The sequence below is a fragment of the Sceloporus occidentalis genome, unplaced genomic scaffold (assembly GCF_023333645.1).
Source record: "Sceloporus occidentalis isolate IW3139 unplaced genomic scaffold, rSceOcc1.0.p SCAF_10, whole genome shotgun sequence".
NCBI classification, from domain to species: Eukaryota; Metazoa; Chordata; class Lepidosauria; order Squamata; family Phrynosomatidae; genus Sceloporus; species Sceloporus occidentalis.
The window spans coordinates 7737101-7750062 of record NW_028316990.1 but is presented as its reverse complement, the minus strand read 5'-3'; the positions used below and the strand labels follow the sequence as shown (position 1 = coordinate 7750062).

The 12962-nt window shown below is 47.6% G+C and overlaps 1 protein-coding gene across 1 annotated transcript in view; it reads left to right on the top strand.

Moving 5' to 3' along the window:
* The first annotated feature begins 5803 nt into the window (after nucleotides 1-5803).
* ZCCHC14 (zinc finger CCHC-type containing 14) overlaps nucleotides 5804-12962 on the top strand; it is a 31606-nt gene continuing 24447 nt past the window's right edge. Inside the window, exons 1-2 of the mRNA XM_089476697.1 lie at nucleotides 5804-7647; nucleotides 12263-12386. Coding sequence (XP_089332823.1) covers nucleotides 7084-7647; nucleotides 12263-12386 — 688 coding nt within the window. The 5' untranslated portion in view covers nucleotides 5804-7083. The remainder of the gene's footprint in view (nucleotides 7648-12262; nucleotides 12387-12962) is intronic.

The window sequence follows — 12962 nt, the reverse complement described above, 5'->3', positions numbered from 1 at the left end:
AACTTTTCCTTTTGCACATCTAGCTTGGTGTAGGGTTCGAATCCTTGCTCAGCCACAGAAACCCACTGAGCAACTTTGGGCAAGTCACACTCTCTCAGCCTCAGAGAAAGGCAATGGCAAAAACCTCCTCTGAACCAATCTGGCCAAGAAAACCCTGTGATAGCTTCACCTTAGGGTCACCGTGAAACGAGTCAAAGACAACAACAACAACAAAGTGGTTTAAGTGCCGGAGTAGAGCCCAAGGTTCGAATCCCTGCTAGGCCATGAAAACCCACTGGGTAACCTTAGGTGAGTCACACGCTCTCAGCCTCAGAAAACCCAGTGATAGGGTCACTTTACCATGAACTTGAAGGGACTTGAAGGGATGAAAAACCAATAAATTTCATAGAATCAGAGAATCCAAAAGTTGGAAGAGACCTCAAAAAGGGCCCTGATCCAGTCCAACCCCCTTCTGCCATGCAGGAACTTACAATCAAAGCATCCCCGACAGATGGCCATCCAGCCTGTTTAAAAGCCTCCAAAGGAGACCCTCCAAAGAATTTCATCCTCTAAGTGCATAGCAATAGCTCCCACAAAGACATTTTTATGCTACTGTAGCTGGATCCCTATTTACCCGACAGCAGCCGCTTCAATCGATGGGGATCTATCCCTCCATCGCTCGGGAAATCGTCGACTGATCTTTCTGCCGTCTCTGGAAGTGATCTCCATTGCAACAGCCAGAGGTAGGATCTGTGCCATGCGTTCCCATTATCCACACTCCCTCACCCCCCCTCCAATTGATTCCCCCGATACTACACTTTTCCAAAGCTTTGCTGCACCAAGGAACCAACCCTTTCCAAATTGCTGCACTGAGGAAAAATCAGAGTTCCCAGTGTTTTGGAGAAATCACATCATAGTTCTAGTTTCTCAGTTGTGGTTTTAATGTTGGAGTTGGACTCTGGAGACTAGAGTTCAAATTCCGGATCAGCTATAGAAACCCTGACCTTGGGCAAGTCACACTCTCTCAGCCCCAGAGGATGGCAATGGCAACCCCCCTCTGAACAATCTTGCCAAGAAAACCCCATGATGTTTGTCTTAGGATTGCCATGAACCAATGTGGTGTCATGGTTCGAGTGTTGGACTAGGACTTCTGGAGAACAGGGTTCAATTCCCAGCTTGGCCATGGAAAGCCATTGGGTGACCATGGGCAAGTCACACTCTCTCAGCCTCAGAGGACGGCAATAGCAAACCTCCTCTGATGAAACCTGCGAGGAAAACCTCATAATAGGGCTGCCATATGTTGGAAACAACTTGAACAAGAAAGGTTGCCATGAGCTGGAAACGATTTGAAGTCACACAACAACAGCAATGACAATAACGAACACATGGCTGTTTGGGTCCAAAATGACCGCAATGACCATTAGGGAATTGAAAGATTAGTCAGAATGCATAGATATTAGTTTCCCCCCCCCCTTTTTTTTTCCAACCCTTAGTATGTTGTGTAGATTATGATGATGAATGTAAGTATGATTCATGTTGATAAATGTGGGGGTTTTTTGTAAGGGAAGTAAGGATTGTGTATATATTACTAATATATGGCAATAGCAATAGCAATTGCAAGTGATGGAGCTGATGAAAGCATGTGCTTAGAAGAAGTGCTTTAAACCAGGCCCTTTACACTGACTTTAAAGCACCACAAAAAAAGCCAGACAACGGAGGTAACACCATCGCAGCCTTTTTAGGATGGCCATTAACTGCAGCATCACATGAGCCAAATATGCACAATTCCAAAAACTGTGTGAAAACCCAATTTAAAAAATGTGTCGCTGTTGTCACTGGCACACACTTTTGCCGAGCAAAGGAGATGCTCAAGACTGGCAACCCCTTGAACCCACATCTTTGCGGCCGCTTTTGGAAACCACGCGTTCGCTTTAAATCCCCTTCCGTAAATGGTCCCAGTGCTTTTGCAATCCCAGTTTCCAAGGTGACAAGCAATTGTGTCCTTTGCAGAGTTTGGGCCTATAAATAAATTCTTGATCTATAGTCCCAGTATCAGTGAACGCATGGAGAGGCGGTACGGGGTTTGTAGCGTGCTCTTTGCCGAAGCTTACTAGAAGCAACCAGGATTGCCTCTTGAATATCTTTTGTTTCATACCATACACAGCCATTGCCAGAAAATACACCTTGCTGCAATCTGAGGCTCTAAATCTATGCTCAAATGCTACCATAAAACCATCAGGTAGCACTGGAGAACCAGTTTGGTGCAGTGGTTTGAGCATATTGTCGCCTCTTGTTTAAGCCTTCCCTTGCATTGCCTCCATTTTCTTCCAAACATGGGCATCTTTCTAGTTGTCGGCTGCCACAATATTGATGGATGGTGCAAAAAAAGCAAAATGTGCGCAGCGTTGCCATAAAATATCCACGAGAGGGCACTGGCAAACATCCATGCGCCACCGAGCTCTTTTAAGCCTGAATCTCTTGTTTATCCTCATGCGTAAGGACATAAAATGTGGGACTCCACCAATCTCAGCATCCTTTTCTCTCACAGTGGCCAGATAGACTCTGGTAGATGAAGGATGAAGAATGATGTGGATGCAGCATATCTTGATTTCAGTAAGACAAGGTTCCCCATGACCATTCTTGCAAAGAAGCTTGTAAAATGTGGGCTAGACAAGGCAACTGTTACATGGATTTGTCATTGGTTGGCCGGCCGAACCCAAAGTATGCTCAGCAATGGCTCCTCTTCTTCTTCATCCTGGAGAGAAGAAGTGACCAGTGGGGTGTCCAGTGTTCTGGGCCCAGTGTTACTCAACATCTTTATCAATGACTTGGAGTATACTTATCAAATTTGCACATGACAAAGATATCAAATTTCCAGAGGCCATAAGAACATAAAATGTAGGACTCCGCCAATCTCAGTATTTGCAGATGATACCCCAGAGGAGAGGATCAAGATTCAAAAGGACCTTGATCGATTAGAAAGCTGGCCAAAGCTAACAAAATGAAATTCAACACAGAGAAATGTGAGATACGACACTTAGGGAGGGGGAAAAATGAAAAGCACAGATATAGGATGATGGGGGACACTTGGCTTAAGGAGACTTGTATGTGTGAAAGGGATCTAGGAGTCCTACTTGAACAGTGTGATGCGGCAGCTCAAAAGGCCAATGCGATTCTAGGCTGCATCAATAGAAGTATAGTGTCTAGACCGAGGGAGGTCATTTGTTGTTGTTATCCACCCTTGAGTCGATCTCAACCCATGGCAACCCTATGGATGAGACATCTCCAAGACTCCCTTTGCTCCAATGCTCTGCTCAGGTCTTGCAAATCCATACCCATGGCCTCCTTCATAGAGTCCATCTCCATCTGTCCTGTGGCCTTCCTCTCTTCCTCCTTCCCTCTGCCTTTCCCAGCATCACTGCCTTTTCCAATGAGTCCTTCCTTCTCATGATGCGGCCGAAGGATTGGTCATCTTGGCTTCTAGGGATATTTCCGGCTAGATCTGCTCTAGGGCCCATTGGTTTGTCCTTCTGGATCCATGGGATCCTCAGCACTCTTCTCTCCAAGGAGCTGGTCTCCCTCCTATCCTCTTTCTTGGCTGTCCCTCTCTCACATCCATCCATGGCAATAACAGGGAAGACAATGGCTTGTGTGTTTGAAACTTTTGTGCTCAGTTGTCTGTCTTTGCATTTTAGGATCTTCTCTGGTTCTTTCATAGCCCTCCTCCCCATTCTTCGTCTTCCTCTCATTTCCTGACTGCAGTCTCCGTTTCTATCAATGGGGACTCTTTTACTATCTCTTTTCCTTGTTGTCTGGGTTGAAATTGTGTAGATTCTCCGTGGCCTTTATTTTGGTTTTCGTGTTCAACAGTAAGCCTGGCATTTGCACTTTTTTCCTTGACCTTCCTCAGTAGTTGCTCCAGGTCTGGGAGGTTCTCTGCTAGAACCATGGTCTCATTTGTGTATCTGAGATGTTGATATTCTTCTTCCTATCTTCACTGCTCCTCCTTCTGTGTCCAAGCCTGCATTTCTTACAATAGGTTGAACAGGGATGGTGATACGATGCAGCCTTGCTTGACTCTTTTGCCAATTGGGAACCGTTCTGTTCCTCCATCTTCTGTCCTGACAGCAGCCTCTTGCCCTGAGTCCAGATTCCTCAACAGGGAACTATCAGATCTGTTGCAACTCCCATCATGTCTTTAAGGGCCTTCCATAGCCTTTCGTGATCTATGCAACCAAAAGCTTTGCTAAAGCAGTCTATAAAGCACAGGCTGATCTTCTTTTGGAATTCCTTAGTGCTTGGAAATTGCTACAAGGCGGAAGGGTTGCCCTCTGCACATGCTCAGGAGCACTTTTGGGAGATGCTAAAGGGGGGTTGCCCTCTGCACATGCTCAGGAGCACTTTTGGGAGATGCTAAAGGGGGGTTGCCCTCTGCACATGCTCAGGAGCACTTTTGGGAGATGCTAAAGGGGGGTTGCCCTCTGCACATGCTCAGGAGCACTTTTGGGAGATGCTAAAGGGGGGTTGTCCTCTGCACATGCTTCCCCTTTTTGGGAAGCCAAAGGCTTTGCTGTAGTAGTCTACAAAGCAGATGCTGATTTTCCCTTGGCGTTCCCTGGTGCTCTCCATCATCCTCCATCCTAGGCCTGCAATATGGTGCCTGGTACCTCTGGGGTCTCTCTCTCCATGGATGGATGGATGGAGCCTCAGTCTCTTCTCCCTCACAGTGGACAGCTGCGTTGTGCTCCCCAAAGCTTGGTAGATGAAGGGAACGACCATGTGGGCCCCACAACAAAATCCAATTCCCAGAATTCCACAGCCTTGAGCCAGGGCACTTAGAGCGGTGTCAAACTGGGCTATTTCTCCAGTGCGGACGCAGTCACAGAGTCACGGCTGCTGCCCTGGTTGCTAGGCAACGGAGTTTTCCTCTTCCCCATCCTCTCCTCCCGTCGCTAAGCAACCGCCGTCTCCTCTCATTCCCCCCTCCCTCCCTTCTCATTCAACCTTCTGCAGACTGTTGCTAAGCAACCGCGGCTCCGGCTCCTCCTCCCTCCCTCCCTGAGACGCTTCTACTGCGCACGCGCCTCCAACTCTGGGCGCCACGCCCCCTTCCCTTCTCCCTCTAGCGGGGGGGCGTGGCTTGCGCGGAGGGTGATTGACAGCCGCTGGTGTCGCGAGCGGGTTACCGTTAGGCGGACGGTTATTAGAAAAAAGAAGAGGAGGAGGAAAGAAAAGGAAGGGAGGGGGGAGGAAAGGTGGAGAAGCGCCGACCAATCAGGACGCGCTTCGAGAGAGCGGAGGGAGAGAAAAGGGGAAGGTGGCAAAGCGGTGGCCAATCAAGAGGCGCCTCGAAAGAGAGAGAGGGAGGTGAGTGGGCGGAGCTTGAGAAGTGAAGGAACGAGTCCGTCCCACCTCCTTTCTGTGCCGGCGGAGCCTCTTCACCGATCCGCGTCAAGGGGAGTATCCCTCCGCCTTTGGACTCGCACATAGAGAGATAAAGAGAAAGAGAGAGAGGGACGTGACGGCGCTTCGGCACGTCAGCGGCGCGTGCTCCTCCGCGGCGGCGGCGGCAGCAGCGGGGACTATTTTCGTTGGCTGTGGTTCTCTGAGGCGAAGAAGAGCGAAGGGAGGCCTAAAGCAGAGCGGCCTCCTTCCTTCCTGCCTTCCTTCCTCCGTCGACGGTGAGGCGGGCGGCATCCCTTCCTCTCGCCGCCGCCGCCTCCGCCTCCTCCTGGGCCCGTCCCGCCGCGCCAGGGATGGAGGGAGCCGGGCTCAGGCGAAGGGAGGCTGCCGCCACTGCCGCCGCCGCCGCCGCCTGAGGGAGGCCGAAGAAGCCTCGCGCCGCCTGTGCCCGGTCCCTGCCTGCCTCCCTGGCCATGCCCTGCCATTAGAGGAGCCCCTTCTGCCGCCCCCTTCCCTCGCGCCCCTTCCTCGGGGTCCCATTATTTGGGGGAGGGGCTGGGCCTCGTCTTTCCTGCCTGCTGCCCTGCCCCCTCCCTCTCTGGTCCATTTGAGAAGGGGGGCTTCTGGGGGGTCTCATTAGGGACCCTCTCTTTCTTTACTCCCCATCTGCTCCCCTCCCCCCATTTTACGGGGTGCTTAGCCCCCCCACTTTCCTCCCCCTTTACCTCTTTCCTTTTCAAAGGGGCTCCTCCTCCTTCTCTACTCTCCCCTTTCTTTTTCACCCCCCCCTTTTTAAAGGGGGTCTCCTTAGTCCCTCCTTTTCCTCCCAGTCTGCTCCCCACTTCCTCCCATTTTCTCCCCACTTTGCTTTAAGGGGAGCTGGTGGTCTCAGCCCCTTCACCCCTGTCTATCCCCCCCTTGCCTCTCCGTTCCCCTTCACCTTTTAGGGGGTTTCATTGGCCCTTCCCTTTCCCCAATATCTAATACACCTTCCTATCCACTCCCCCCTTTTTAAGGGGGTCTACTTGTCTCATTGGCCCTCCCCTTCTCCCTTGTTTAATATCTCTATCCCCCCATTTAGGGGGTGTTGGGGGTCCTCCTCCTTCTCCCCTTTCTAAGACCCCCTTCCTTTTTATTCCTCCCACTTTTTAGAGGTGCTGGTGGTCTCAGTCCCCCTTCATCCCTCCGTCCTTCTCCCCCCTCTCCGTTCCCTCCTTTTTAAGGGGGTGCTAGTTGCCTCATTAGCCCCCCTCCTTCTCCCCTATCTAATACCCCTTTCCCCTCTCTTCCCATCTTTTTAAGGGGGTGCTGGTGGTCTCAGTCTCCCCCTTCATCCCTGCATCCTCCTCCTTCCTCTCTATCCCCCCCTTTTTAAGGGGACGCTGGTGGTCTCATTAGTCCCCCTCCTCCCTCCCCCCCCCTTGTTTTTAGGGGGTGTCGGTGGTAATGGTGGTCCACCTTTTTCAACAACAACCCCATCCTGCTTCTGTGTCTGCGCTCTCTGTCCGGAGCTTGACCCCCTTCAGACTGAGCCTGCCCCCCCGGGGGTTTCTCTAGGGCCCACTGGCCTTGTGCGTGGGCTTCGTCCCCCCCATCCCTTCCTCCTCTTCCTCCTCCTGTGCGACGCAGAGGGCTCTCTGGGTGCCCTCCGACCCGAGAGGGGGCCCTGTCCTGCTGCCTCAGGTGGCCCCAGCTGGCAGCATGGTAGAGAAGCGGTGCCCGCGGCTGCAGAGGGAGAGCGTGTACCGCTGGTTCTCGGAGCTGCCCTCTCCTCAGCGGGTGGAGTTCCTCTGCGGCCTGCTGGACCTGTGCATCCCCCTCGAGCTGCGCTTCCTGGGCGCCTGCCTGGAGGACCTGGCGCGCAAGGACTACCACTCCCTGCGGGATTCGGAAATCAAGGCCAACAACCCCGCGGACCTAGGCAGCCTGACCAACCTGACGGATGAGGTGGTGCGCAGCAAACTCCTGGTCTCCCTCGCGCTCCTGGGCTCATCCCACCGGGAGGCGGCCGGGGTCCTCTTCCGCACCCTCACCCACATCGACTCCGTCATCCACAACTATGGGCTGCAGCTCAACGAGGGCCGGACCGGGGATGAGTTCCTGCTGCTCTTCACCATGGCTTCCAACCACCCTGCCTTCAGTTTCCATCAAAAGCAGGTCCTGAGGCAGGAGCTCACCAAGATCCAGAACATCGTTGCCAGTACCAGCAAGAGCCCCAGCGCTCCTACGGCAAGCTCCATGGGGACGTGTCCTGGTTGCCACAAGGTGGGTATGGCGTCCTGGAACCTTTCTCCCAGACTCTTTGGAGAGGCCAAGGAGCATGGTTCTCAGGGAAAGAATGTCACCCACCTCACCATGGCTAGCAGCTAGTTTTGCCAGTGGACCAACAGGTCTACCCTTCTCCCATCTTCCTCTTTCACGTGGGAGACTCCTTCCTCTTGATCTGTATCTGTTCCCTTCTCTACAGAAGTGGGCTTGTCCTGTGTCAGCCAAGGGGTGCCATCTTGTTAAAAGCATAAATACAGCGGTGATGAATGTGTGGCCTTCTAGATGTCTTTGGACTGTGGTGTCCCTTAGTCCTGAACAGCATTGCCATGGGAGCTGCAGTGCGGAAGCTGTCCTGAGGGCCACACATTCTACATGAGAAGCCCATGATGATGTTGAAGCTGTGGATCCCATGTGAAACAATGGCTATGCAGCGAAAGACGTAACCGATTTCTACTTAGACATTCTTGAGATGAACTTGGGATAAGAAAACAGCTTTCTGCCTAAGGTGGCAAAGCACTGGAGGGGAAGAGTAGGCCTTTGGTTTTCCATATGGAGCAATGGTCAAAAACGGGACATATTGGGCAACTGACCAGTGGTTCCATTTAACTATTAAAGCGGCCAGGCCCTTAGCCAAATTGAACATCAGTTGTCCTCAAAAATATTTTTTCAACTTCGTCACTTATGCAACTTGGATCTGACAAAGTGGTGTTTGGTCAGCTAAACACAGTTATTTTCTGTAGGTGCTTTTTAATTGTTTGTACCTTTAGAACATGACTACCTTAAATATATATGTATTTAAATTAGTGGGGTGGTATTGTCCAAGTGTACATTTGGCTGGTTGTTTTGTTTTGTTTATGTCTCAAAATACTGGGATCACTAAACAGAGATGAGCAGCTGAGTGTTTATGAAATCATGGGAAGGAACTTGTGGGCAGGCATTTAACTTCCCTTTCGATTCTTCAGGAGTGATTTCAGGCACACTTGCTTATATCTTTGTTGTTGTGGCCTCTTAAGGTAAACATGGTGTAGTGATTTGAGTGTGGGACTATGACTCTGGAGATCAGGGTCTGAAGCCTTGCTGTGCCACGGAAACCCCCTGGACAAGTCATGCTCTCAGCCTCAGGGGAAGGCAAAGTCAGCCCCCTCTGAACAAATCTTGCCAAGGAAAACCCATAATAGGTTTGCCTTGGTTGGGGTCACCATAAGTTGGAAATGACTGTGAAGGCAAACAACAAGAAGGTAGACTTGAAGACATTGGAAGTATCAGTATATTAAACCTTCAAGATCTGTCCCTCGGGGCTTGGAGTGTACACATTTTATTCTGACTTATTGGACAGGACACATGCCCACTGCCTTCTGAGACAGAAGGGCTTTGAATGGAAGTTTCTGTCTCATGGAAACTAAACTTGACCTTGCTGAAGTACTAATTGGCCAGGATTAACCTGCCTCTTGCAGGTGCAGATAGCATTTTTCTGTGTTGGTGAAACAGAAATCCTAATCAGCCTTTAATTGTGATTTTTAACAGTCACACTGTGCTCCAAAGAACGAAGCTTCACATTTTGGAATAAACTGACTTCCTGAAACCAGCAGCTAGTTTGTTGCTTTTTAAAGATTAAAACACTGGATCACATTTTTAGCTCAGCAAACAGCCGAACAACATTGTGAAGCAGCCCTGTTTAAACGACAGGTCCATATCCCAAGTGCTGTTCGATGTAAGAGCTTGTTGGTGGCACACTTGTGTAATACACCGTTCAAAGGGTCTGAAAGCAACTCTGCATGTCTGTAAGAAAGCATTTCCCACGGAGAGAGAAAATACGAGCCTAGATTGTGGTTGAAGAGTGTGAGATGTAGTCCATGAAACAGCCAGGCCTTGGAAGAACAGCCAGAAAGTATGGTGAACTGTGGGCTCCAGAAGATGAATTACTGGACAGTTAACAAGGAACTTCCTTTGGTCTCTTTGGGCTTTGTACAAAACAAAATCCAGGGGTTATACGCACTGTTCAATTGATAACTACATCTAATACATGATTGTATACTAGCAGCTACAGTAGGACTTCAGAATAGCAGGTTGGCCTTTAGTAAACCAGTTAAATATTGGCATACCAAAAAAAGAATAGAAGGAAGGTGGGAACAAAACAGCAGATCTGGAGGCTGTAAAGCTGATCTAAAGTTCTTTGCAAAGAATGTATTTTCAATTCCTACTCAGAGCTACAATTCTTGATTTATTTAGAGATCATATGAACAGCAATACTTCTGTTAATAATGAGTTATAATCTTGAGTTAATGAAAATGAGAAGAGAGTTGTTTTATGTAAAGCAGTTCAGTTTGACACTGAGCTCCGTCAACATCTCACTCTGCCATGTAATGCTCCTCTTCTTTTAACAGCCAGGGTTAGGTGATTGAAAAGGATGTTTTGGGTTGGCTGATTCTCTGTGCTTCCTTTTTCACCTCTAACACAAATTTGCTTTAAACATATAGTAGAGCATTGCCTCTGTATCAGTTGTAAAATGGCTTAAGACACATCTGACTTCTAATCAGGCTTTGGGAATCATTTTCAAATGCTGGTTAAGGGAGGACATCTGGATTAAGTTAACTATAATGAATGCTGTTGAGTCATAACGTTGTATACATAGTTAAATCAAAGAATGGAAGTGAAGATTTGGAAGGGAATGGGCAAGGAAGAAATGGGAGCAATCCCTTTAAAGCCCAACACAAAATGTTAAGAAAAATGCCCAGCTAGATAGCCACTGAACAGCTGGCGGAGATCAGATACCTGCCAAAACGTTTCTCAAAGCGATGGCCATGTTAATCTCGCAGCATAAGAAAATACAAAAATGGAGTGGAGAAGCAGTGGGAAAAAGGGAATCTTTTGAATCTTTGAGACTACTTCATCATGAGCTTTCATAGCTATTCATCCACAAGAAGTGGGTTAATATTCACAAAACCTCATGCTGAACTAAACCAGTTTCAGAAGTGCCAAACAGATTCATTCTTCCCATCACCCCATTTTCCTTGTTATGATTCCTAAACATATAGACCTTCAACATGGGATAAAAATATACTAATGGGAGCAACCTGGATTTCTTGCCATAGGAAAAGTCCCCCCGCCCCATATAACTCTCTCATATATGTATGAGACGTGGATATCTTATAAAAATAATTTTTGTAGGAGTACAAGTACACCTGTCAGAGATAACAAAGAAATGCTTTTGGGCATGTCCTTAGAATAGCGCTGTGCTGGTGCATGCGTTCCTGTAACTCAGGTATGGTAAAAACAGGTAGGGAAAGAGAGAGAACCTGACGGTGTCTATGGAAAGTGCGTGAAACATCTCAGCAGTTAGAAAGATGGCAGGGAGTACATTTTGGATGCAAGCATCGGTGGGTGGTGAGCAGTATGGACAGATGGTACTAAAAGGAGGGCTAGGGATGATGGCTTGGGTGGCTCTCGCAAGGTGTGGCACAAACGATTTGATGTGCTTGAAAGCATTCAAAGTGTTGATATGTATGCAGTGGATATGTCCTGTTATTTCAAAAAAGGGAATGGCCTGAGATGGCATTGCTAGTACTAGAAAACATGCTGTATATACTCATGTATAAGTCCAGAGATTTTAGTCACAAAAATGACCCAAATCCCCTGAGTCGACTTATCTATGGGCCAGTATATGTACTATCCTTTAAAAGGAGTTATCCCCTGGTGAAAGTCAAGTGTGTAGTCTGTCCTGGAAGCACTGGCCTGTCTAAATTTTCTCATCCCTCCAACATTTGGGGTATGCACAAGCCGTTATACCTGCTGAATTTTTGTAAGTTCTTTGACATTGTTTTGCTTTGCTTCATCCTTAGGATCCTTTGCTACATGCCCCTAAATTTTACCCTTGGCTTATCCATGGGTCATATAGAAATCCATAATTTTGGCCCCAAAACCTGCCCTTTACTTATAGATGAGGTTGACTTATAGTTGAGTATATACAGTATACCGTCCTGATTCTTGAGGGCTTTGAATATGAGGGAGGCATAACACCCTCACCATGCAAACAATGGTTCCCCAGTCTTCTTGTAAACAAGCTTTTCTACGACATTTTCTACTTCTCAGGAATGTGAACCAGATGCTGCATCAGTGAATATGGCACCGAGCAAAAAAAAAATGTTGCTAGATAATTGGAAGCCCAACAAGGAACAATATTGGCTATCTCAAGTTATATACTTGGAACTGCTTGGGGCTTTTTGTTTATATGTTTATTTGATGAGGGTGAGTCAATGTACAAGTTGAATTGGTTGTGAATGGGCAAGATTTAATGTATTCCAGGACAAAAATGAGTTTTTGAAGAAGTGAGGTACCCACTTGCAGTTGACAAAATAGCAAAATCATCATTATATTCATTTCATAATGTGTGCAAACTAGGATTCAACACATAGAATCTGCAGTTTGAACGAAACCTTTGTCTTTGATAATTTGATATCCCAAAAGTGATAACTTGCTATACCATACAAACCAACTTGTAAAAAGGGAAATAGCTTTTAAATAAATCAACATGAGACTTAAACTCTTAGCTTGGATAAGTAAATCTGACTAGCTTGCTTCATGCGGTTTTCTTTCTTTCTTTCTTTCTGCCTAGGTCACTCCAAGATCCGAGACCCCTATAAACAGCATTGGAAACAGTTTAGAAAATGCACTACATACATCAGCACATTCCATTGAGGAGTCATTACCCAAGAGGCCTTCAGGGAAACACTCCAAAGGTGCATCTACAGGTTTTATTTAATGTTTAGTCGGTCGTTCTTTCTTTCTTGAGAAAAAAATTACTTACTTATGCCTGTTTTTAAAATTATTTAAAATTGGTTTTAGCCCCCCCCCCCCTTTTCCTTCCAAAGAAAGCTATTGTTGGTGTTCATACGTAGATGTAGGAGTTCTGTTGACAGGAAACTCATACAAATAGGTTATGTTTGAAAGAAAGGCAGTTGTGTGGCTAACTATAAGGCAGACTTTCTGAGCATGGTCTCCAATAGCAACTAGATAGCAGCACAATTTTAGACCGGTGTTATTGTTTGCCGAAAGAATTCTGGTCTAGATATCTGTGGCGTTCAACCAGTCAATGTTTCTTTCTTTTTTTCTTCTTTCTCTACCGTTGAATAAGATTTTCTAGTTCAATTTGTCCTGTGCATAATGGATGTGGCAATGTAATTATGATAGGTATTGATGTGGGGCCTGTGACGTTGCATTGTGAGTGCTCTTGTTCACTATTCTTGCCAGCCATGCTCAGCTTCAGGATGTTTCCGTTCCACTCCGCTTCATCCTTTCCATTTTTGCATCCCAGC